Here is a 24,786-nt window from a genome sequence, read left to right as displayed (position 1 = left end):
CACAAAACACCTGAACAACAACTAAACCGTCCAGGTGAGAACACAACACAACCCAGGAGATTTCAAAATAAACTTCCCGACTGTCGCCATGACAACCAGGAGCACCGACCAACCAGGGCCCAGTTGTTCAAAAAGTCCTAATCTGGATCAAAGTTATCGGATTGTGAAATCTCTTGTTTTTCCATCCAGGATCAATAATCCGTCTTTACTTTTATCCCAGTTGTTCAAAGCTCAGTTGGATTAGATCGGTCTGATCCAGATACAAACCTTTCTAGATCCAGATAATGAGAGTTGTAAATGGGACTGCATAATACTGAAGGCTACTTCTGTGCTATTTTTTTTGTCTCTTAAATGTCTTATTTATTTAAACAGCCGGACCAGATAATGTCTGGCTGTTTAAATAAAAAAAGAAAAAGAAAATACAGGCTACAGTAGCAACATTAGTGAAATCCATTGTGAATATTTTCCCGTGTGTTTCAAAATCAAACTAAAGTATCACATTTCAAAATTCAAATCTAAAAATTTCAAATTTCATTTCATTATCCACTAGTTTAATTTATGTAAAAGGGACAGTGTACAGTTCAAACATAAATAGCTTTAAGCTAATTTGCAGTTGGCAAACGTTCTTAATTTGTGGAATAATCAAAAATTAGTTTACTTTATCACTATAATGGTTTAAAAATCAGGTGCAAAATATAAATGAATATAGCTATTACAAAATAAATTATGTTTATTTGACCAGTTTGAATTGAATTGAGTTTAGAAACAACACATTTTCAAGATTTGATCCGTTTCATGATCCAAAGTCCGATCAGATTTAACCTTTGAGCTCCTGGACCGTGGTGACGTCAGCGACCTGGATGATTCATATCCAACCTGTTCCTCTCAGGTCTCTATGCTAAGCTAAGCTACGCTAACACACCGTTTCCTACAACGTAAACAATCCTGACTTCCCATCATGCATCTCTGCAGCTCTGAGACAATCTTTGGTAGCTGGGGGGAGGGAAGGAGGGGGGAGGGAGGAGTTAAAGGTGATGGTATCGCGTCGCGTACAGGAGGAGCGGGGGGAGGGGTCACCTCTGCCGACCAATCAGAGCCAGACTCAGAGTGACACACAGCTGCCATATATGGGGCGAGGAGGGCGGGGCGAGAGACCTTAGATCTGAGAGAGAAACAGAGAGAGAGAGAGAGAGTTAATCGGGGGTTAATACCAGAGTCAGACTCAGGTGACGGACAGGTGAGCTCACTGTTGGGGGGCGGGTCTTTACACTCGCCCTCCTCGATGGTGACGTCATCGATGGCGATGTCTCCCTCGATGCCGGCGCCTCGGACCCCCTCCATCACCACCTGACACACACACACACACACACACACACACACACACACACACACACACACACACACACACACACACACACACACACACACACACACACACACACACACACACACACAGAGTTATTACAACTTCTCAGGTTCGTCAATATTCCACCAGACAAATCAATAACCTGTTGTTCCAAACGCCTCGTGGATTACACTTCCTTATATTTTTATTTTTAATTTCCTAACATCCACTTGTACAACAACAGTAATTCAACACTAGGGATGGGAATCGAAAACCGGTTCCAACTTGGATCAATTCTTGGGATCGTGTGCGTGTCTGCTTATCGATTCTGTTTTTGTTTTTTTGTTTGACTCGCTCACTCCGCTTAAACGAACGTTAGGCTATATGAAAACAATAACTAGTGAGAAGAATAGCCTACAGATGCATAAAAAGCATGTAATGTAAACATTGTTAAATTCCTCCTGTGAGCACAGCTGGCCCACAGCCACAGTGGTCTATAGTGTTAACCTGTCCAGGCAGGTCGGTCCTGTCTACTTTTTTAATGTTAGAGCCATTAATGCAAACAAACCCATTTCTCTTTCATTCCCTCACCCAATGAGAATCGATAAGGAATCAAATCGATAAGCAATATCGATAATGGAATCGGAATCGCTAAATTCTTATCAATTCCCATCCCTATTCAAGACCCATTAGGACAAGTGGTCTTAGTAGACAAACAAGAGTAGGATTAGATTAGAAGGATTAGAAGGACTTTATTGTCCACCGTAGTGGAAATGTGTCTTCGGCCTCTCCAAGGCAACAAGCACGAAAACAGATCAAGACTCCACAACATACACATAAAAACATAAAACAAGAACAACCAGAATGATGTGTAAAATAGGCATAGACAACATAGCGACAGGTTGCATTCCTAACCATCATGTCATATTCAGAGCTTGTACGGCCGGTGGAATAAAAGATTTCTTAAAAATGTCTCGACTCATCTTGGGAACTCTGAATCTTCGCCCGGATGGAAGCATCGCTCACTGAGTTGACGTTGTTGCTTGCCAACCAGCTTCCCTGCAATATTTACTATAGAGGAAAGCTTCATTTTTTGCTGCACCTTCAGGTTGCCATACCAGGCAGCTATATTACACTGCAAAATACTTTGGACAAGACCTCTGTATGTCATTTTCAATATGTGTTTCTACTTCCACCAAAGCTCTTCAGTTTTCTAATTAAAAACCATCGCTGATTTGCTCTCTTAGAGACACTTTCTGAGTAACTACTCTTTGAAGCTCAAGGTGTGATCACCTTACCTGGAAGGCTGTGGTCGGGTGGATGTTGACCTTGGCTTGTCTCCAGCGGTCTCCTTGGTTACCGATCAGACTCCAGACCGAGGTGTCCGTCACCGTCTGAGCCTTCTGGCGCAGGAACACGTTGAGCGCTCCTACGGGACGGACAGAGGAGCCGGTTAACACCAAAATAAAAGTGTCCACCAACATATACATTTATAAAATAGACATTAAAGCAGAAGTAAGCGATCCGGTCGTTTTGGCTAATGCTGCGTTCCAGGCAGGCTTTTGAAACCGTAAATTACAGCTTCAAGTCACAACTTATGATTTTGTAGCGTTCCAGGCAACCCACTCGTGTTTCTCCGACCTGTTTTACCTGTGAAAGTCACTATAACGGCCACTCGTAACTTCTGACCCGTGAACTCGTACCAGATCAAACTGGTACGACTTCACAGGTCGGAAAAACACGAGTTACGAGTTGCCTTGAACGCACCATAACTTCCTGTCAGCAGATGGAGTTAGCAGCCCCCGCCCTCGTCATGGATCTATTGGTCCTCGTCCCTACGTCACCACATTCAGGCGCATCCCTTGGCTGCACACACAGAGAGGACTGCCCCTTTATGCCGTTCTCTCTCCTCATTGGATAAAACTTGTAGGATACAAGGAAAGTTTTCTCCTGGGCTCAGAGCAGAGCAGAGTGACTGACAGACCCGTGTTTCAGACCAAACACTCTATAGAAGTGATTGCTGTCGGAAGATACAACTATTTAAGACTTAATTAACACAAATATATCACTTACTTCTGCTTTAACTTGTAATACAATAAAAGCAAAATGTTAACTTAGCGGCTCGGGGACTTTCTTGTAAGTTATATTCCTTAAATTAAAGAGTTTCACCGCATTTTATTAGCTCGGTGCTTTTATTTTGAAGGAAAGGCCTGTGTCTCTCTCTACCTTGATCTGTTTCCTGCCAAAACAGCGAGTCAACGGCCCCCGACTACTCACCTACGTGTTTCCCGTACATGTGGTAGAAGAAGGCGAAGCAGTAGGTGGGGCTGCTGACGGAGGACGAAGAGGAGGAGGAGGAGGAGGAGGAGGAGGAGGAGGAGGAGGAGGAGGAGGTCTTGGTGTTCATGTTGAAGGTGGGAGACAGCAGCCGAGCTTTGTCTCCCTGCAGCCGCGGCCTCGACGTCTCGATGTACATGTAGAAACCTGAGGTCAGAGGTCAGAGGTCACAGGTCAGAGGTCACACTCAGCTGTTACTGGAGCTACACTGTCACAGTAAAAGAACTTCCTGTTTATTTCAGAATAAGAGCGTTATTGGACAGGAACTGATCAGGATCTGATTTCGTAATAGGGAGGTAGAAGAGGAGGAAGAAGAGGAGAAAGATGAAGGAAAAAGAGGAGAGGAGGAGGAAGGAGGAAAAAAGAAAGATGAATGAAGAGGAGGACCCACACGGAAAAAAACTATAGGTTTTAATATATGTGACATAAATAAAATTGGCCATTTTCATATATACGCATATATGCTAATATAAATGGTGCATATATGCACAGATAAACTGCATATAGGTTTCATACATGCGCATATATGTATATCCTATACGTATATCCTCATAGATAGATAGATAGATAGATAGATAGATAGATAGATAGATAGATAGATAGATAGATAGATAGATAGATAGATAAATAGATAGATAGATAGATACTTTATTAATCCCAAAGTAAATTCATCACATGAGGATATATGCGCATATATGAAACCTATATGCAATTTTATTTATGTCACATATATTCAAACCTATATTAAAACCTATAGGTTTTTTTCCGTGTGGGGAAGAGGAAGGGAGAGAGGAGGAAGAGGAGGAGGACATGAAGGAAGAGAATGAGAATCTGAAGTGTTTTATAACCAGCAGCAGCCTAACGGTCCGTTTCCAGCAGGAGGAACTGGTCTTGGCTTCAGGTGAAAACATAAAGGTTCCAAAAATAGTTTAAAGGGATAAAAATAGAATTAAGAATTTAAATAACATAAAATAAAATAGAATGAATTAACATATTCAAGGGGGGAGGAGGAGGTAAAAGATAAAGGAAGAGGAGGAGTAGGGGGAAGATGAAGGAAGAGGAGGAAGAGGAGGAGGAGGAGGAGGAGAGAAAGAGGAGAAGGAAGAAGAGGAGTAGGAGGAAGATGAAGGAAGAGGACGAGGAAGAGGAGGAAGAGGAGTATCTGTATAGTTGAGTCAGATTAGAGTTGATCTCTGTGAGTTAATCCTTCATTTATCCAACGTTTACTGATCGACTGACCCAGATGTTCCTCACTACAGTACACATACACTCTCAGCCTGTTGTCCTCTGTCCAGATGTGCATCTCCTCACTTCCTGTTTCCTCCTCCCCCCTCCCCCTCCCCCTGGGGGCGGGGTCTGATGGCCCCCGTGTTGACAGCCAATCACATTTCATTATTACTTCCTCGTGCTGCCTGTTGTCCTCGGAGACGACAGCTCGTGACTCAGGCTGCTTTTTTTTATTTTGCCCGTGTGGCTGTTTCACATCCCACGTCTCCATGGCAACTCCCGCCCTTCACACACACACACACACACACACACACACACACACACGAAAACACACACACTCGGAGCTACTGTGTGTGTGAGGTGGTGTTGATGCAGACCTCTCATAGAGTCAAGGCTTCACACTGCAAAAACTCAAAATCTCACCAAGAATATTTTTCTTATTTCTAGTCAAAACAAATCTCATTCTACTTAAAATAAGACTCATCATATGAAAAGTAGCTTGTTTTTAGACACTTTTTACTCCTTTAAAGCAGATTTTCACTTGAAATAAGTAGAAAAATCTGATAATGGAGCAAGTTTGATGAGTCTTATTTTAAGTGGACCTTCGTGGAGTCCAACGCAGAAGTTTGGTTGAAATCAGAACAGTGGTTTGGGGAAAATGGCCGAAGCCATTTTCGAAACTTTGTAAGCCCCGCGGGTCAAATTTGTTCAAATTTCTCCAAATTCGAGTATGTCATCTGGGGGGCCGAGGGGGGTCCAACGCAGAAGTTTGGTTGAAATCGGGCCAGTGGTTTTCGAGAAAATGTTTTTTTTTTTTACCCAAAATCTAATTTAGGCTAAATGTTTGAAAATGGCCTCGGTCATTTTCTCCATTTTCTCCAAAACCACTGGCCCAATTTCAACCAAACTTCTGCGTTGGACTCCCCTCTGCCCCCCAGATGACATATTCAAATTTGGAGAAATTTGAAGAAATTTGATTTTTGGTCAAAAAAACCATTTACGACACCTGTGGGGCTCACAAATGTTCGAATGGCCTTGGTCATTTTCTCCAAAACTTCTGCGTTGGACTCCCCTCGGCCATAGAGGAGTAGTGGAGTAGTTTTGACTATAAATGAGACATTTTGACAAGAAATAAGACAAATATTCTTGGAAAGGTTTTGAGTTTTTGCAGTGTAGACTTCTGGACAGGAAGTGCTTTTATTGTGACACTCTGACCACAGGAAGTGCTTTTACCGTGCCTATGTCTGTGTGTGTGTGTGTCTGAGTGTGTATGTGTGTGCGTACCCTGCTTGGAGCCCGTGTGGTCCGAGCTCGGCCCGGTGTTGGGGGTGTATTTGGTGTCTCGTGTGGCGGCGCTGTGACGTGTCCAGTCGAACTCGTCGGTTTTGTCCTGAGAGAACAAACACAACGCCTCGTCCTCGAAGCCACACTGGAACTCCCCTAAACACACACACACACACACACACACACACACACACACACACACACACAGGATGACAACATTAATCTGACTGAAAAGACAACAAAAAAACTAAGAAATGCTAACACACACTGATAAGTAACACGCACTTAAAGGGATAGTTCAACATTTTGTCAAACTGGCCCATTGCCATAATCCCTATAGTCATAGCAGTAGGTTCGTTACCTTTAATTGTCGGTGCAAGCTGTTTTTAGAACGGCGGAGCAGAGCCGTGAGCTGCTCAGAGCTACGCTACGGAGGCTCTTTATGGGATTTCTTGGTTTCCCTCATCAAACTCATCAAATACACAATCCAACAACTCCACAACGCTCTGGTGGACAAGTTGTGAGCTGCACATTCACCACGCTATGAGATAATAACACAACGTTACCACACAGAATTGTTTTAGAGGGAAATACAGAGACTGCTTGATGAAAAACTGTCCCTGAAGGCAACGTACATCAGCGGTTTTGCATGAATTTCCCTCTAAAACAACTCTGTGTGGTAACGTTGTGTGTCTGCTCCGCCGTTCTAAAAACAGCTTGCACCGACAATTAAAGGTAACAAACCTACTGCTATGACTATAGGGATTATGGCAATGGGACAATTTGCCAAAATGTTGAACTATCCCTTTAAAAACAGACAACGAACAATTCAATTAAAAGGCAAAGTGTGTGTGTGTGTGTGTGTGTACTCACTGAGGTGTAGGTTGACGGGAGCTGTGAAGGGACAAAAGGAAGAAAAAAGAAGAAGAGCTCAGTTCAACAGGACGTTCATCCACAGCTAAACGAAGAAGAATCAAACGTTTTGTTTTGTTCAAGTGCTGAGCTCTGATTGGTCGGTCGGCGACACGACCATATATGGAAAACAACGACCAGGTGAGACAGGTGAGATGATGTGAAACAGCTGGAAACCAAATTAAATGTATAAATCTGGTGAACGGGTGTGGTCCTAGACATGAACCCTGTGGAACACCTCAGCTGTTTATCATTACAGGTAGGCTACCTGTAATGATGTCATTAGGTGATTCACTTTACTACTGATTCACATTTCATGCTCCTGATACTTCAGTCCATCAAACCTCAGAGGGAGATGTTGAACTTCTCACTCTGCCACAGTTATTTATTATTCTCTTTCATTATAATACATATAATTAATACACCGCAAATACAGTAAATCCTCCAATAGCAGCTCAGGCTTTTATTTTCTTCAGCTGCTGAACTGACCCGATTAATATCAGAGACAAGCGCGTCTCTACGGGACAGACTGGCTTTTATTTAAATTAGAACAAATCTTCTGCTCAGCGAAGTGTAAACTCCTCTCCACTGGTTCTGTTGTTCCTGTTTAACAGAGTCACAACAGAAGGAAAGAGTCGATCCAGAGCAGCTTCGTTTACTAGTTTAACCAGCACACATTCAACTTCTAATAAATAAATGTGTTGCTGTTTATAGGCTCTGCCTCTTTCCTTGGACCAATCAGAGTTCTCAACGGACCGGACGCACCGGGTTCAGGTTGAAAACATTTACAAATAACTCGGGTCGGGTCTGACTCTTTTTCTTTAACCGTACGAGCCGAGAGTTAACGCTGGTGAGTCCGGCTGCACCCGATCTGAGCTTCAACACCTGCAGGTCCAACTCACCCTCATGCTGATGGATACTAATAACTATTAATACTCCAGAGTAGTTTTTTATTCCTCAAAGTGCATCTGGAGACCTGGGAGGCCGGTTCATAGTCCAATTTGGGCTGTTCGATTTTGCCCAAAAATAAAATCTAAATTTTCTTTTCTGAAAAATCGATTTCCGATTACGATTTTTTTGTTAAATGACAAACTATTTTGTGTGCTGTTTGCGTCTTTTTAAGTGGACCTAATGGACCGTGAGAGCTGTAACTGTGTAGTGGAAAGGGGCCGTTGGTCTTTTTGGCAACGAAATCCTCACTGGTCTTAGCAAAATGCCGACATGCTTGTTTCCAGTGTGTGGGGAGAGCAGTGGGAGAGCGTGATGGGAGGAAGGAGGCAGCAGTCATTACCATAATTCAGCGCAGCCCAGATTCATGAACGGGGGCTTACCGTAACCCTAGTTAGAGTAAAAAATAAATTTTTACGATTTCAAAAAAACGATTTTTACAATTCCAAATAATCGCGATTACGATTTTAAATCGATTAATCGAACAGCCCTAAGTCCAACCAAAACTTTATATGAGAGTAATAGGGCCCGACACAAAGGATAGACATAGGAACCGGCCTCCCGGGTCTCCAGATGCACTTTGAGGAATAAAAAACTACTCTGGAGTATTCATCAGCATGAGGGGGAGGCAATAATGACTGAATTTCATATTTCATTTGGTGAACTATTCCTTTAATGTTTAGGCCCGTTGAGAACTGGAAATGAAGCAGCTTAGAAAAGGCTCAAACAGGCGATCGTGGGGCTTTGAGAGGTTTTGATCATTCACAAGAACTTGTAGAAAATAAAATCTGGTCTCAAAATAACTGAGACCAGATTTGATTTGCTCCAACGTGGAGCCAGACCCGGTCTAGGACAGGAGAACGGGATCTGTTAGAGACTCTGAGGCTTTTATTGGAGAATTTAAATTTTACGGTAAATATAAATATCAAGATAACAATGATCCAGTGTGACATTTAACACACACACACACACTCTGATCTTTACAGTGAAACCTTTAATGTGAGACTTTTCACCTTCTGTTTATTGACATCATTATGTGAAGGAGGAAACACGTTCACAGCCTCACAATGTTCATGTACTGACGACGACGTGACCTTTTACAGCTGTGTGTGTGTGTGTGTGAGACCACGGCCTACAGCATCAACACACACACACACACACACACACACACTGTATTATTTTAAAGGAACATTCCTGCAGCTCTGTTTGTACATTAATTAGCTTTAGTTAAACAGTCGACACGACTCTCAGGGAATTTCTGTCGGCAAGTTCATTTTCTCTGAAATACATGAAAACTAATGTGTGTGTTTCTCTGTGTGTGCGTGTGTGTGTGTGTGTGTGTGTGTGTGTGTGTGTGTTTCTGTGTGTGTGTGCGTGTGTGTGTGTGTGTACGCCTGAGGCAGCGGAGGTGTGGTGTGTAATGTCACAGTGTGTTATCAGCACTAGTGTTGAGTTAGCACTACAGATCTGGGACAGTGTGAAGACAAGAGGCTGAGACACACACACACACACACACACACACACACACACACACACACACACACACAGAGTCAGCAGTAGGCTACATCAGATTCATGATTAAATAGAACAAAACTGTCACATTAACAGTTAAATGTGACCAAACTCGTGTTACTCAAACAACAGGAAGCGATGAAGGCCACGCCCCCTCTGACGCTCTTCACTGATTGGACAGGACAGAACATGAAGCGTTAGAAACAAAGTGTGACAGGTTGAACGCTCACCCTAACACCCCACCTGCACCTTTCATACCACACATGTAAATGTGATGTACTTTATTTATTATACAGCCCTTTACAACAATCCTTTCGATGTATCGAAGTGCTTTAGGCCTACAGCAGCTAATAAATTAAGAGAATAATAAGTAAAAACAATAAAACAACAGTGAAAGCAATAAAATACACCAAAATCAAATAAGATAAAAGTGTCATCATACTACTGGGTATTAAAACTCATCCTAAAAGTAGGTTTTTAGCCTAGATCTGAAGAGGCCCGGGTCAGAAATAAGATGCATCTCCGTGGGGAGTTTATTCCAGAGTCTGGGAGCAGCAACGGAAAAGACTCGGTCACCACAGTGTTTGTATTTAGACCTGGACACTTCCAGCAAAAGTTGATTGGTCGACCTCAGAGCTCTACCAGGATTACGGACAGTTAAAGGAGAATTCCGGTCATTTTTGACCCCTAAATCGTTGTCCTGATGGTCACCCAGTGTTGGGGGGAGCAAAAAACGCGACTAAAATTGCTGCAGGCAAACCAGAGTTACCATGGCTACCCGGCGCTAGCGATAGCCACAACGCTAAAGTATGAGGGCAATTCTTTCAACCACAGCAAACACTCCGAAAACAATCAGATATCTCTGGTACATGACTGGAATCCTTAGAGACACCACTGAACTCATATAGTGTAGAGTAGAAACAGTAGAAACTTTGTGTTTTTGCATGTAGTCACTCACCTCAGATAGCCCAACTCTGAAACATCCCAGAAAGACATTACTATCCCATCACAGAGAGAAACTAACACTTTGTCCTTGTTGTGATGATTTCTTTACTAAAATAAACGATGGAGCAGTTCAGTGGTGATGTCCAGAATATCTCTGACCGTTTATTTTAGTAAAGAAATCATCACAACAAGGGACAAAGTGTTAGTTTCTGTGGCGGGGAGAGCAGGCGCTCTGTGATGAGATAGTAATGTCTTTCTGGGATGTTTCAGAGTTGGGCTATCTGAGGTGAGTGACTACATGCAACAACACAAAGTTTCTACTGTTTCTACTCTACACTATATGAGTTCAGTGGTGTCTCTAAGGATTCCAGTCATGTACCAGAGATATCTGATTGTTTTCTGAGTGTTTGTTGTGGTTGAAAGAATTGCCCCCATGGGTTAGCATGTCGCTAGCGCTAGAGCGGTCTAGCCATGGTGCTCTTAACGGCCTCGCCCCATCGGAGCTTTTAAAGGAGAATTCCGGTCATTTTTGACCCCTAAATCGTTGTCCTGATGGTCACCCAGTGTTGGGGGGAGCAAAAAACGCGACTAAAATTGATGCAGGCAAACCAGAGTTGCTTTAAAAACAAACATTAAAAGTTTAAAATCAATTCTATAAAGGACAGGAAGCCAATGAAGGGAGTTCAGAACAGGAGTGATGTGCACACGTCTGTTAGTGTCGGTTAAAAGACGGCCAGCAGCAGCATTTTGCAAGTTGAAGGCAACAAAGAGAAGATGTATTCTGGGCAAATTGAATCGTAGGCAACTGGGGCCCGTTGTTCGAAAGTAGAATAAAGATATCCAGGATAAGTGGAAAAGCCAGGTTGGACAAAGTCTCATAAGTCCATCCTGGTTTAGTTGGTTGTTGGAACACCGAGCCAGGCTGAGGAGCAGCGGCTTGGTCAAGCCAGGTGTAACTAATTCTCTCGTCAGTAGACCACAGAGATGGATCACAGATTCACTGATGAGAGGACAGGTGTGGCTACTTTCCTCCAATCAACAGCGGAGCTTAATGCTGAAGTCAGGTGACACACCTCTCTTAAAAAAAAAAAAAAGCACCGCTGCTGTCCTAAAGCTCAGAGAGAGCACGCGGCGGACAACTGTGGACTGATTTAATAATCCAAAATTATAATCACAACTCAAGTTCCTTTCACAAATCAACAGTTGTGCACTTTACTTTAGATTTGTGCAATGAATCAACTTCCACTGCTCATCATTAAGGCAAAGTTTACAGCACATGGCCAAATGTGCAACAGGTGAAAATTAATTAAATATTAGAACATTATGCTGTTTGGTGCTTCAATAAATTGCCGATAACAGTGATTACGAGGTCTATAAATTATTTGGAAGGTGCTCACACTCACTCAATTTTATTCTTATTTTCTTACCTCAACCAATATTTAGGCCAATATAATTGTAACATATTTTATGAAAATAATTTTGAAGGCCTAATTATGAAAAAAAAGCCTAATAAATATTGTAAATGTTTCATGTTTTTTGATTATTGTTAATGCATTTTATTTGTTTATAATTCAGGCCAATATGTACATAAGAACATGTATGAAACACATTGACTTCTGATCAGAGTGACTGCTGACTTCACAGATAAAGACAACAGAATCAACTAAGCCTGGCTGTTAGCCTGGTCTGGAGCAGGCTAGCTGCAGAGAATAAATCACCATAGTAACTTGACCAGGATAAAGGTATCCAGCTTTTGAACAACCGACTTGAGGCTAAATTCAGCCAGGATAACCAACATATCCCGGCTTAATCCCTTATCTAGGTTTCGAACAACAGGCCCCTGGACTTGTATTTGCCTGTGAAGACGTTTTACCTCTTATCCAAGGGGCTTCATCAGTTCGTACGCAACAAGTCTCACTTCTGCACTAGTTGGACCCAGACAAATACAAGTCCAGTTGCCTACGATTCAATTTGCCCAGAAACGAACGATGACCTGGATGAATGAGAACATCCGTAGACAAGAGAAGACGTGACCTTACCGCTGTACGTGATGATGCGCTCGGTGGCGTCCCCCTCCCCGTAGCGCGTGATGGGCGTGAGGCGGACCAGGTAGGACTCGGGCTTGATGAGCTCCGTCAGGTTGTAGGTCAACAGCTCCCCCTTCTGGATGCTTCCCTCCATGGGAATCTCCTGCTCCCACCAGCGGGACTGGCCCACCTGCAGCACACGGGGGGGAAACAGGAAACAGGAAACAGTCACCGTGACGACAGGGACAGGACGCCACCCGGACCAGGGTTGTGGCTAGATGGCATAGCCTACATGAGCTGCAGGAAGTGACGTAGAACCTCACCAAAAATAATAATAATTGAGAACTCCCGACTGGTTAGGTTTACTAAAACTGACATGTACAGGTGTAAAAAAGGGGGGAAAAAGCAAAAAGTAAGTGAAGCCATTGGCTGGGTTTAGGCACAGATGGGTAAAGATTGCATGTTTTGCTTCTGGACCAGGCTTTAGGCCCCGCCCACCACCACCTGGACCATTAGGCCCCGCCCACTACCACCGAGTAGGGTGAAGAGTAACCGCAGTTTCAGGACCGCAGTTCTAGGACCGCAGTTTTAGGACCGCAGTTTTAGGACCGTTCGATTTACGTCACAGCGCTTCCTACCAAGTGGAGACTGCCGTTACCTGCTGTTTCTTTTTTTTTTTTACCAAATCTCGTCTGAAGTTACTGCTGTCAGATTTATCGACTACAAATCACCTCAAACGTGCTCCAACTACTTCCTGGACAGTCATTGGACTCTCTCTGTTCTACATTCTACTCGTCTTTTTACTAAAATTAATCAGCTACTTTCTTCATTGCCTAAACCTAATATGGCACAATTACACTTCTCACTCAAACTGATCTGGCCTGTCTACACTCTACCTGATCTTTTTACTAAACTTAACCAGCTCCTTTCTTCGTTGCCTAAACCTAACCACTCAAACTCAAAATGTGAACTTGGAATACAAATTTCAAATAATCGCCTCCGGAGCGGTGACCGTTTCCATAGTAACGCAGCCACTTTCCGAACGTTGGGGGGCGCTGTGACGTAAATCGAACGGTCCTAAAACTGTTGCCTCCGGTGCTGCAGCTTGAGAGACCTGAGGGGGCGTGGCCTAACTCTTCCAGAGGAACAGAGTCATGACTCAACACTCACATCTCCTCCCTTTATTCTCTTCATTTTACACTCCACTGAACTCCTCTTCTTCCCCCCCCCTCCCCTCCCCTTCCTGTGAACTCACCCACCCCCCCTCCTCCTCCTGTTTCCTCCCGTCTTCCTTCATCATCATCATCATCATCTTTTTTTTCTGTCTCTACTTTCTTTCCCTCTTTTTCTGTCTCATCAGCACTTCCTCCCTCGCCCCCCCTCCCCTCCTCCCTCACTCCCTCCCTCCCTCCCTCTCTCTCTCTGCAGCACACGGGTCTGTATGAATGAAGAACGACAGGTTACCATGGCAACAAACCCTCCTCCTCCTCCTCCTCCTCGTCGTTCTGTGCAGCTCGAGGTCGATGCTGTGAGAGCTTCAGGTAGAAACTCGTGCAGCTTCGTGTTTCTGTTCACCTGAACTGATCGATCAATAACACAGATAAGAGATTCTGATCGATTTGTCACTTTTTATATTTACGCTTTATGATTCTTTATGGTTTGGATCAGAGAGCTCATTATTTATTATATGGTTATTAATCATATTGATAATTATAATATATGAACCAATTAACTCATAACATCATAAGAACAACTTAACTATGGGATATTTATTTGTATTTATATTTATTTTAATGATCATATTCTATAATATTACATTACATTACAGGAAGTCTTTCCTCCCTGCTGCCATAAAACTCTTCAATGTGCAATAGCTCAATCTAATGTGCAATATACTCCAGCACTTTACTTTCCTTTTAAAATAGAACTTGTTGTTTTAAATAATAATTAAGTAGGCTAGTTTTAGTCTTTTACCGCTCATGTGTTTATTTATATGTATTGCATCTGCCTTTCTACTTGTAGGTTTAATAGTTTATTGGGAGTTAGATTAATTTTATATTCAGGTCTGGAACTCTCTAGATAGAGCTGTTTATTTATCTTTTTATTGACATGTGAATGCTGCTGCTGTAACTACCATAGTTTCCTGTGAAGGATTATTAAAGTATCTATCTATCTTTCTATTAGCACATTGTTTTTTGTTATTTTTTATTACATTAGCAGAACATTATAGATTCATTATTATTATTATCATTATATAATGGTAGGCAATGTATTTTTTTTAAATGTTATTATACATTCCCTGCGATTATATTTATATAACACACACACACGCTCTGTTTATCTGCGCTGTGTATTGTTTTATCTGGCCGAGCGAGGGTTAAACAGAGGCTGTGTCCTATATTCAGAGAGAGAGAGAGGATTACCTCCAGCTACCGCAATCTGGCCAGTGAGCATCTCACACACACACACACACACACACACACACACACACACACACACACACACACACACACACACACACACACACACACACACACACACACACACACACAGAGAGAGTTCAGGGTCTCCTCCTCCTTCAACAGTGAGTGACATCTGCTTCCTGTTCGGTGAAGCTCCGCCCCCTCACCTGTCTGCAATGGTGGACGGTATCACAGTGCAGCTCTCCACTGGGATCTACGTCATCCCTCCCCATCAGGATACGGCCATAGTAGCCACACTCTCGACTGCGTTTGTCAACTCAAAACTAAACCCCATTCATTTTATTGGTTTTTCTAGGTGTTTCTGCAGCTTTATATAACATTGTGGTTCTAAAAGCAGCACATCAGTGTAGCTGCTTCCAAAGAGTTCATTCTCAGAAACAAGAGTTAAAGCAGCAGTAAGCGATCCGGTGGTTTTGTCTAACTTCCTGTCAGCCGATGGAGTTAGCAGTTAGCATCCCTTGGCTGCACACACAGAGAGGACCGCCCCTTTATGCCGTTCTCTCTCCTCATTGGATAAAGGTTGTAGGATACAAGGAAAGTTTTCTCCTGGGCTCAGAGCAGAGCAGAGTGACTGACAGACCCGTGTTTCAGACCAAACACTCTATAGAAGTGATTGCTGTCGGAAGATACAACTATTTAAGACTTATATTAACACAAACATTCACCTTACTTCTGCTTTAAAACCTCAAGAAATAACTTAAAATGTCTAAATTCTAACCGTTTAAGACGAGGGCCGCCATGTTTTGATGTTGCCAAGTTGGAAAGTCGGAGCTCTGAAATGATACCCGAGTTGCCGACCTGTAATTTCTGAGTTCGACGCCATTCAATTCATTTTTTACAACTTGAAGCTTGTTTTTTTCCGACTTCCGAGTTGTCTTGAACGCAGCAAGAGCATCTTTGCTGATGCCCAGCCTGTAGGCCCTGCCCCCTCACCTGTCTGATAGGCTCCGCCCCCTCACCTGTCTGATAGGCTCCGCCCCCTCACCTGTCTGATGCCCAGCCGGTAGGCCAGGATTCGGTCCACGGCGTTGGGCTCCATCTGGGTCCACTGCAGCTTGTAGCCGTAGACGCGCGGCCGGTTCTGCCACAAGGCGCCGTAGGTGTCGTAGTAGAACTCTGGAGCGTAGGCCTTCCCTAAAGGACACAGAGGTCAAAGGTCACAGCAGAACTCCGGAGCGAAGGCCTTCCCTAAAGAGACAGAGGTCAAAGGTCACAGCAGAACTCTGGAGGCGTAGGCTCTCTATATACAATCTTGTTATAGAGTGCCGAAGCGGAAGCAGGAAGTAACGTCACCATGGGACCTCAACTCTGAAAAACTCGCCATTCAAATGAACGGGACTGAAAGTTTTATTTCGTGATCCGATTGAATTGTGCCATGAGAAAAAAATCTGTCCTCTACCTGTTTAAAACATCACGTTTCATGAAGAGAAATCAGCCGTTTATCATAAAACGGCAACAGAAGAATGTATTTTGTGTGACGACGCTCTACGGACTACAGATCTGTGTCCCACAGAAAATACGTCACCAACTGACACGGGAAAGGGCGGCAATTGATGTGTGACGTCACCTACGCGACTTGTAGTCTTTCTGGTTACAGATTCTTCCGAATTTTATTTTACAATAGTTTTACAACAAACTGCTGATTTCTCTTCATGAAACATGATGTTTTAAACAGGTAGAGCACAGATTTTTTTCTCATGGCACAATTCAATCGGATCACGAAATAAAACTTTCAGTCCCGTTCACTTGCATGGATAGTTTTTCAGAGTTGAGGTCCCATGGTGACCGTTACTTCCTGCTTCCGCTTAGGCTCTCTATTGCAAATGAGAACCGAAAAAAAAAAAAAAAACGATCACGGACTTCATGATCGATTACCATGGCAACGAACAAAGCTTCGAAGCTTTGATTTTGTTGGGTCAGCCCTAGAGACAGGTGACAGTTTCAGTTTCAGGAAGGAGAAGAAGAGGAAAAAGAGTAAAAAGAGGATGAAGAAGAAGGAGGAGAATGAAAAAAGGAGAAGAGGAGGATGAAAAAGGAGAAAAAACAGGAGGAAGGGGAGGAAAAGAAGATGGGGATGGAGAAAATGAGAGGAAGAAGAGGAGGAAGGAGAAGATGGTTAAGGAGGAAGAGGAGAAAGAAAAAAGGAGAAGAGGAGGATGAAAAAGGAGAAAAAACAGGAGGAAAAGAAGATGTAGAGGGAGAACAGGAGAGGAAGAAGATGAAAAAGGAGAGATGATGACGGAGCAGAAAAGACAGAAGAAGAGTCAGAGTGAGTTAATCTCTGAGGAGCGGGATTATAAACACACACACAGTAACACACACACACACACACACACACACACACACACACACACACACACACACACACACACACACACACACACTCCACTGTGTCACTGTGTTTCTGCTGATGTGCAGGTTGGAGGATTAAACCACCACAGAAGACGAAGAAGAAGACTGATAACAGCGAGCTGAGCCCTGATTGGCCGATGCCTCCACCTGAAGCCCCTCCCCCTCCTCGTTGTGTTTTAAAGCAATACTTACCGATCTGGCATTTCACTCAGCACAGCACAAACATTTGAAAATCAACAGCTCCACCTCCCTCACAAGTCCCACCCACCTCTCCCTCCTGCTGCATCTCCACGAGCCCCCTCCCTCCCTGCTGCATGCGTTGGCATGGCAACGGTAAACAGAACAGGAACGCGAGTGAAACGGGAACAACACAAACAAACACAACACCGGAGTTTTAAACCGTATAAACGGACTCAGTGATGATGACTGATGAGTTTTATAATAAACTGTTGCTAGGCTACTGCTACTGGAGACGCAGGGGAAGTGATTGTTACAGATTACAGTTCTCAACGAGCCGGGCTGGGGCTGGACCAGCGCCACCTGATGCGCTGGTTCAGGCCGAAATAAATCCAGACCGAGCCGAGTCGAGCCGCGCCGGTCCGGAGTTCAACCGGGTCCGGACCGCTGAGAACCCACAGAGCTAACAGTAGCCTAGCCGTTAGCACAGAGCTAACAGTAGCCTAGCTGTTAGCACAGAGCTAACAGTAGCCTAGCCCCCTAGCCGTTAGCACAGAGCTAACAGTAGCCTAGCCCCCTAGCCGTTAGCACTGAGAGCTAACAGTAGCCTAGCCGTTAGCACAGAGCTAACAGTAGCCTATATAGCTACTAGCCGTTAGCACTGGATGCTTTATAGACACATGTGACTTCCTGTGTTTACGTATCACTCGGGGCTGATCACTATCAACGTTACAATATCAGACATGAAACTCCGCGACCAGCTGCGGCTGCAGTTATTGGTCTTTTAAAAAACTATTTATTTCCAAAAACCTTCTTTCTTGTGTGTTGTGACTCTAGTCTCCTCTGCTCATGTCCTGCTACTGCTCTGTCAATAAGCGTTCTTCCTGGTCGGGAGGGGGGAGAGGAGGAGAGGGACGTGCACAAAGTGATTACATATTAAGTAGGTTCGGTCGCTCGTCAAATCTTATTAATCGGACCGAATAATATTATTGGTCAGACTTTTCTCAGAATTATATGAGAATGAAAAAATTATGAGTTTTTAACCCTGTTGGGTTTCTCTTACATTTTAATGTATCATCAGATTATTAATAGCATTTTAACTTAGACAAAGAAATGTGCAAAAGTTCCAGAAAGGTAAGTATTGCTTTAACTGTTTTGTCTTTTGTTCTGTCACTTTTTCCCTCTTTGAAGCTCTGCTGTCGTCTGATTGGCTGATTGGATGATGGAGGTTTTAAAACGTGTTCACACCTGGGGCCTGTTGTTCGAAAGTAGAATAAACATATCCAGGATAAGTGGGAAAGCCAGGTTGGACAAAGTCTCATAAATCCATCCTGGTTTAGTTGGTTGTTGGAACGCCGAGCCAGGCTGAGGAGGAGCGGCTTTGTCAAGCCAGGTGTAACTAATTCTCTCGTCAGTAGACCACAGACATTGATCACAGATTCACTGATGAGAGGACAGGTGTGGCCACTTTCCTCCAATCAACAGCGGATCTTAATGCTGATGTCAGGTGACACACCTCTTTCAAAAAAAAAAAAAAAAAAAGCACCGTCGCTGTCGTAAAGCTCAGAGAGAGCGCAGCGGACAACTGCGGACTAATTTAATAATCCAAATTCCTTTCACAAATTAACAGTTGGTGCACTTTGCCTTAATGATGAGCAGTGGAGGTTGATTCATTGCACAAATCTAAATTACAGTTCACAGCACATGGCCAAAAGTGCAAAAGGTGAAAATTAATTAAATATTAGAACATTATGCTGTTTGGTGCTTCAATAAATTGCCGATAACAAAGATGAGGTCTATAAATTATTTGGAAGGTGCTCACACTCACTCAATTTTATTCTTATTTTCTTACCTCAACCAATATTTAGACATATCTATTTTGTAACATATTTTATGAAAATAATTTTGAAGGCCTAATTATGAAAAAAGAGCCTAATAAATATTGTAAATGTTTCGTGTTTTTTGAATATTGTAAATGTATTTTATTTATTTATAAATCAGGCCAATATGTACATAAGAACATGGAATAACTGTATGAAACACGTTGATTTCTGATCAGAGTGACTGCTGACTTCACAGATAAAGACAACAGAATCAACTAAGCCTGGCTGTTAGCCTGGTCTGGAGCAGGCTAGCTGCAGAGAATAAATCACCATAGTAACTTGACCAGGATAAAGGTATCCAGCTTTCAAACAACTGACTTGAGGCTAAATTAGGCCAGGATAACCAACATATCCCGGCTTAATCCCTTATCTAGGTTTCGAACAACAGGCCCCAGATTAACGACACAAACTTCGCCGCGGCAACGAAAAGCCGTCATTTCCCATCACCAGCCCTGTAGCTCCATCCTCAGCTTACAACTTCCTCTTTAAGCACGTTCTGCTGCTGCTGCTGCTGCTGCTGCTCGGCGGCGGCGGCTTCGATAAGAGGCTTAACGCCACCGCTGCTTCTTTCAGGAGGAGACTCAGCACTGACGGGCGTCTCTAAGGGGAACGGGGGGGGGGGGGCAACCATCAGGAGAGAGGGGGGGGGGCACCATCTGAGACGAGAGTCTGAGGCGAACCCACATCTACACTAGAGATGAAGAAGGAGCTTCAGCGACTCCACACAGCGACTGTTCACACTGTAACAACCTGGATGGTTTCACTCAGAACGGCCAAAAATCTTTAAGGGATAGTTCAACATTTAGTCAAATTGGCCCATTGCCATAATCCCTATATAGTCATAGCAGTAGGTTCGTTACCTTTAAAGCAGAAGTAAGGTGAATATTTGTGTTAATATAAGTCTTAAATAGTTGTATCTTCCGACAGCAATCACTTCTATAGAGTGTTTGGTCTGAAACACGGGTCTCTCAGTCACTCTGCTCTGCTCTGAGCCCAGGAGAAAACTTTCCTTGTATCCTACAACCTTTATCCAATGAGGAGAGAGAACGGCATAAAGGGGCGGTCCTCTCTGTGTGTGCAGCCAAGGGATGCGCCTGAATGTGGTGACGTAGGGACGAGGACCAATAGATCCATGACGAGGGCGGGGGCTGCTAACTCCATCTGCTGACAGGAAGTTAGACAAAAAAACGGATCGCTTACTTCTGCTTTAATTGTCGGTGCAAGCTATTTTTAGAACGGCGGAGCAGAGCCGTGAGCTGCTCAGAGCTGCACTACGGAGGCTCATTATGGGATTTCTTGGTTTCCCTCATCAAACTCATCAAATACACAATCCAACAACTCCACAACGCTCTGGTGGACAAGTTGTGAGCTGCACATTCACCACGCTATGAGATAATAACACAACGTTACCACACAGAGTTGTTTTAGAGGGAAATACAGAGACTGCTTGATGAAAAACTGTCCCTGAAGGCAACGTGCATCAGCGGTTTTACATGTATTTCCCTCTAAAACAACTCTGTGTGGTAACGTTGTGTTATTATCTCATAGCGTGGTGAATGTGCAGCTCACAACTTGTCCACCAGAGCGTTGTGGAGTTGTTGGATTGTGTATTTGATGAGTTTGATGAGGGAAACCAAGAAATCCCATAATGAGCCTCCGTAGCGTAGCTCTGAGCAGCTCACGGCTCTGCTCCACCGTTCTAAAAATAGCTTGCACCGACAATTAAAGGTAACGAACCTACTGCTATGACTATAGGGATTATGGCAATGGGCCAATTTGACTAAATGTTGAACTATCCCTTTAAGTTTTTTGGCTCTGTTATCATGAGCCCTAAGACACCAAACCAACGATGAAACAAAACCTTGTTCTGCAAACATGTAGAATCTTCTAATGAAATGTTGTTGGTTGAAACTTTGTACTAATGTTAGTGGAGCTGTCGATCATCAGGTCCTAAACACACTGAAGGTGCTGAAGTTAAAAATGTAAGATGCTTCTTCTTTTACCAACATGAGGGTGAAACGTTCCTACTTTTATCTTCCAGCCTGGAAGATCTGGGCTCCACGCTCCCCGGCTGAGAGGAGGCAGTCGGCTTTTAAAGGCAGGAAGTTTTTAATCTTACAACAGAGTGGAGTGTTTGTTGTCGTACAGATGTGTGAGCGCGTGTGAAGGTTTCCTGCAGCGCCGCACATTATTTATGACGCCTCAAACTCCCCGGAGGAAATCCTCTGTGATTCTGCCTCTGTCTGCCAGCGCTCGGATTTAAAGATGAGATAAACTCTAATTATCCATCATGTTCTCATCTTCTAGATGTAAACAGCTAATGGTCCCATCGGGCCCCCGGCTCGTTAGTAAACCTCGTCAACAGCTGCAGGACGGGATCAGAGCGCAGATTACTGGAACTCTGAGAGGCTGCAGCGGTATGAATGCTGCAGCGAACTGAGAGGCTGCAGCGGTCTGAAGGAAGGCTGCAGCGGTCTGAGAGGCTGCAGCAGCGGTCTGAAGGAAGGCTGCAGCGGTCTGAAGGCTGCAGCGGTCTGAGAGGCTGCTGCAGCGGTCTGAAGGCTGCAGCAGCGGTCTGAGAGGCTGCTGCAGCGGTCTGAAGGCTGCAGCAGCGGTCTGAAGGAAGGCTGCAGCGGTCTGAGAGGCTGCTGCAGCGGTCTGAAGGCTGTAGCGGTCTGAAGGTTGCAGCGGTCTGAAGGAAGGCTGCAGCGGTCTGAGAGGCTGCTGCAGCGGTCTGAAGGCTGTAGCGGTCTGAAGGCTGCAGCGGTCTGAAGGCTGCAGCAGCGGTCTGAAGGAAGGCTGCAGCGGTCTGAGAGGCTGCTGCAGCGGTCTGAAGGCTGCAGCGGTCTGAAGGCTGCAGCGGTCTGAAGGCTGCAGCGGTCTGAAGGCTGCAGCGGTCTGAATGCTGCAGCGGTCTGAGAGGCTGCAGCGGTCTGAAGTCTGCAGCGGTCTGAAGGCTGCAGCGGTCTGAGAGGCTGCAGCGGTCTGAAGTCTGCAGCGGTCTGAATGCTGCAGCGGTCTGAAGGCTGCAGCGGTCTGAGAGGCTGCAGCGGTCTGAGAGGCTGCAGCGGTCTGAAGGCTGCAGCGGTCTGAATGCTGCAGCGGTCTGAAGGCTGTAGCGGTCTGAAGGCTGCAGCGGTCTGAGAGGCTGCAGCGGTCTGAAGGCTGCAGCGGTCTGAGAGGCTGCAGCGGTCTGACGGCTGCAGCGGTCTGAAGGCTGCTGCAGTGGTCTGAATGCTGCAGCGGTCTGAAGGCTGCAGCGGTCTGAAGGCTGCAGAGGTCTGAATGCTGCAGCGGTCTGAAGGCTGCAGCGGGCTGAAGGCAGCAGAGGTCTGAAGGCAGCAGAGGTCTGAAGGCATCGGGACGAAGGCTGTCTTTACTCTACAGGCTTTGATGCCCAATTCTATGCCGTATATCCACTTTGTTTGACTGTCTATTTCCATGTTCTATCAGAAGTGACCCATACACATTGCCAGGAAAGATCTGATCTGTCTGTTTAGACTACAGACGTGTTGGCAGATATCCCATGTCACAGATCTGATCTGGACCACTTGAGAGGAAAAAATCGGAATTGGGCCACTTGTTCATGTCCATATGACGGTTGCAAATGGATACCAACTGTCTTCATAACAAAAAGACTCACCAAAAAACATCCAAATACCTCCATGCTGCTCGTATGTAATGTCCCTCTTGTATTGAAGCCCCGACATGAGAAATTGTTCCGAAAAAAATTAAATAAGTCTATATTTCAAGCTTGTTTGTAGCGGAAGCTCCTCTTCCTGGTCCGTCCAAATCTCGCGCGATTTGCGCCGATTTGGACTATGGAGGTATTTAGATGTTTTTTGGTGTGTCTTTTTGGACAAAGAAAAGTGAGCTCCGTTCTCAACCGTTATATGGACATGCACTGCTGCACGGAGCCCCCCTGTAACTCAGAGAAGCCACGGAGGACTCTGAAACTTCTCCCAGCCCTTAGTCCACATGAGGGGGAGGAGATAATGAGGGAAATTTGAATTTTGAGTGAACTATCCCTTTAAATCTGTCAGGACAGGTCTTCTGTTGATCGGGACTTGACTGAAGACAGGTTTTGAGTCTGTCAATGTCACAACAGGACTTTGACATCTCAGATTTGTCTCCTAAGAACAAATCTCAAGTCTTTCAGGACAAGTCTCAGTCCTCAGGTCCATCAAGTCTGACAGCAAATGTCCCAGAGCGGAGACAGATTGTCTCAGGTGCTCGTCCCCGACCAGACTCACCTGTGACCAGGAAGGTGCAGCGTCCCGCCCCGGCCTCGTTGGTGATGTCACAGGTGTACTCGCCGTAGCCCTCCCGGTTCAGAGCTCGGACGAGGTAGCTGGTGTCGTCCTTCTGGTCGCTGAACTGTCCCACGGTGAGGAGGCGGGAGCCCAGCTTCCACTCGTAGCGCAGCAGCCGAGCCGGGTGAGCGCGCAGCAGCCGGCAGCTGAGGCTGAAGGCCCGGCCCAGAGCCTGGCGGATCTCCGTGTACACCGGCTCCACGGTCGGAGGGTCTGTAGGACGGACAGAGACAAGTGAGACAATACAGATGCAAACATGTCAGGACAACCACCTGTGTGTCCATCTTTAACTCATTGGCTGCCAGCCATTTTCAGAGCAGAGAGCCCCATACTGCCAGCCATTTTAGAGCATTTTGAACGATCTTATAAGACCCACAGAATATTGTGTTCTATGACTATATAAACACCGAAACTACCAAGAGAAAAGTAGACTCTCTTTGTTCAATAGGAAAAAAAAAGTTTGTTTCTACCTTTTTCCGTTCTTTTGTAAACAGCAGTAGAACATAGGCTGGTTTCGCCAAAAACAGCAGTTTTTGACCAAAACACTGAGAAAACGAGCTTTTTGTGGAAAGAAACATGTCAAGCAGAACAGTGACTTTGACGTTGATATTTTTTGCTTTAGTGACACCTCACACATCTGAACAGTGTTTTCCTTCTATAAAACAACAAAAACAACACTGAGAAAGGACTTTTGATGGCAAAATAATACTTTATTTACAAATATCAGTAAAAATGCATTAACTTTTTTGTACGTTTGTAGCTGTCACATGACCTCTGCCCCATGGTCGACCACTGCTCGATCCACCACCTGTAAATTATAGAAATATATAGAATTACCATAAAAATACATCTCTTATAGATGTAGTCAAGTGTGATGTGGAGTTTTTTTTTTTTTTTAACCTTTCCGATCAAAGCGATCCGCCCTTCTCTAAGCAGTAAAAGTTAGCTCGCTAGCAAGTTAGTTTATTTTATTATTTTTACCATTGATGTATTATATTATTACCTTCATGTCTTTCTGGAGCGTGGGGACGGGTCTCTGCT

General features: G+C 44.4%; 1 protein-coding gene across 1 annotated transcript in view; it reads right to left on the bottom strand.

Moving 5' to 3' along the window:
- Positions 1–1,073: 1,073 nt before the first annotated feature.
- mdga2a (MAM domain containing glycosylphosphatidylinositol anchor 2a) overlaps positions 1,074–24,786 on the bottom strand; it is a gene marked incomplete at its 3' end in the record, with an annotated part of 56,896 nt that continues 33,183 nt past the window's right edge. Inside the window, exons 10-18 of the mRNA XM_083998778.1 lie at positions 23,686–23,958; positions 16,006–16,154; positions 12,550–12,727; positions 7,067–7,087; positions 6,194–6,349; positions 3,623–3,829; positions 2,644–2,774; positions 1,248–1,347; positions 1,074–1,162 (exon numbers count right to left, since the gene is read on the bottom strand). Of these exons, the coding sequence (XP_083854904.1) occupies positions 1,074–1,162; positions 1,248–1,347; positions 2,644–2,774; positions 3,623–3,829; positions 6,194–6,349; positions 7,067–7,087; positions 12,550–12,727; positions 16,006–16,154; positions 23,686–23,958 (1,304 nt within the window). The remainder of the gene's footprint in view (positions 1,163–1,247; positions 1,348–2,643; positions 2,775–3,622; positions 3,830–6,193; positions 6,350–7,066; positions 7,088–12,549; positions 12,728–16,005; positions 16,155–23,685; positions 23,959–24,786) is intronic.

Source organism: Trachurus trachurus (genome assembly GCF_905171665.1).
Source record: "Trachurus trachurus genome assembly, chromosome: 22".
Lineage (NCBI taxonomy): Eukaryota > Metazoa > Chordata > Actinopteri > Carangiformes > Carangidae > Trachurus > Trachurus trachurus.
Note: the sequence above shows the minus strand (reverse complement) of the source record. Positions and strands in the feature narration are given on the sequence as shown.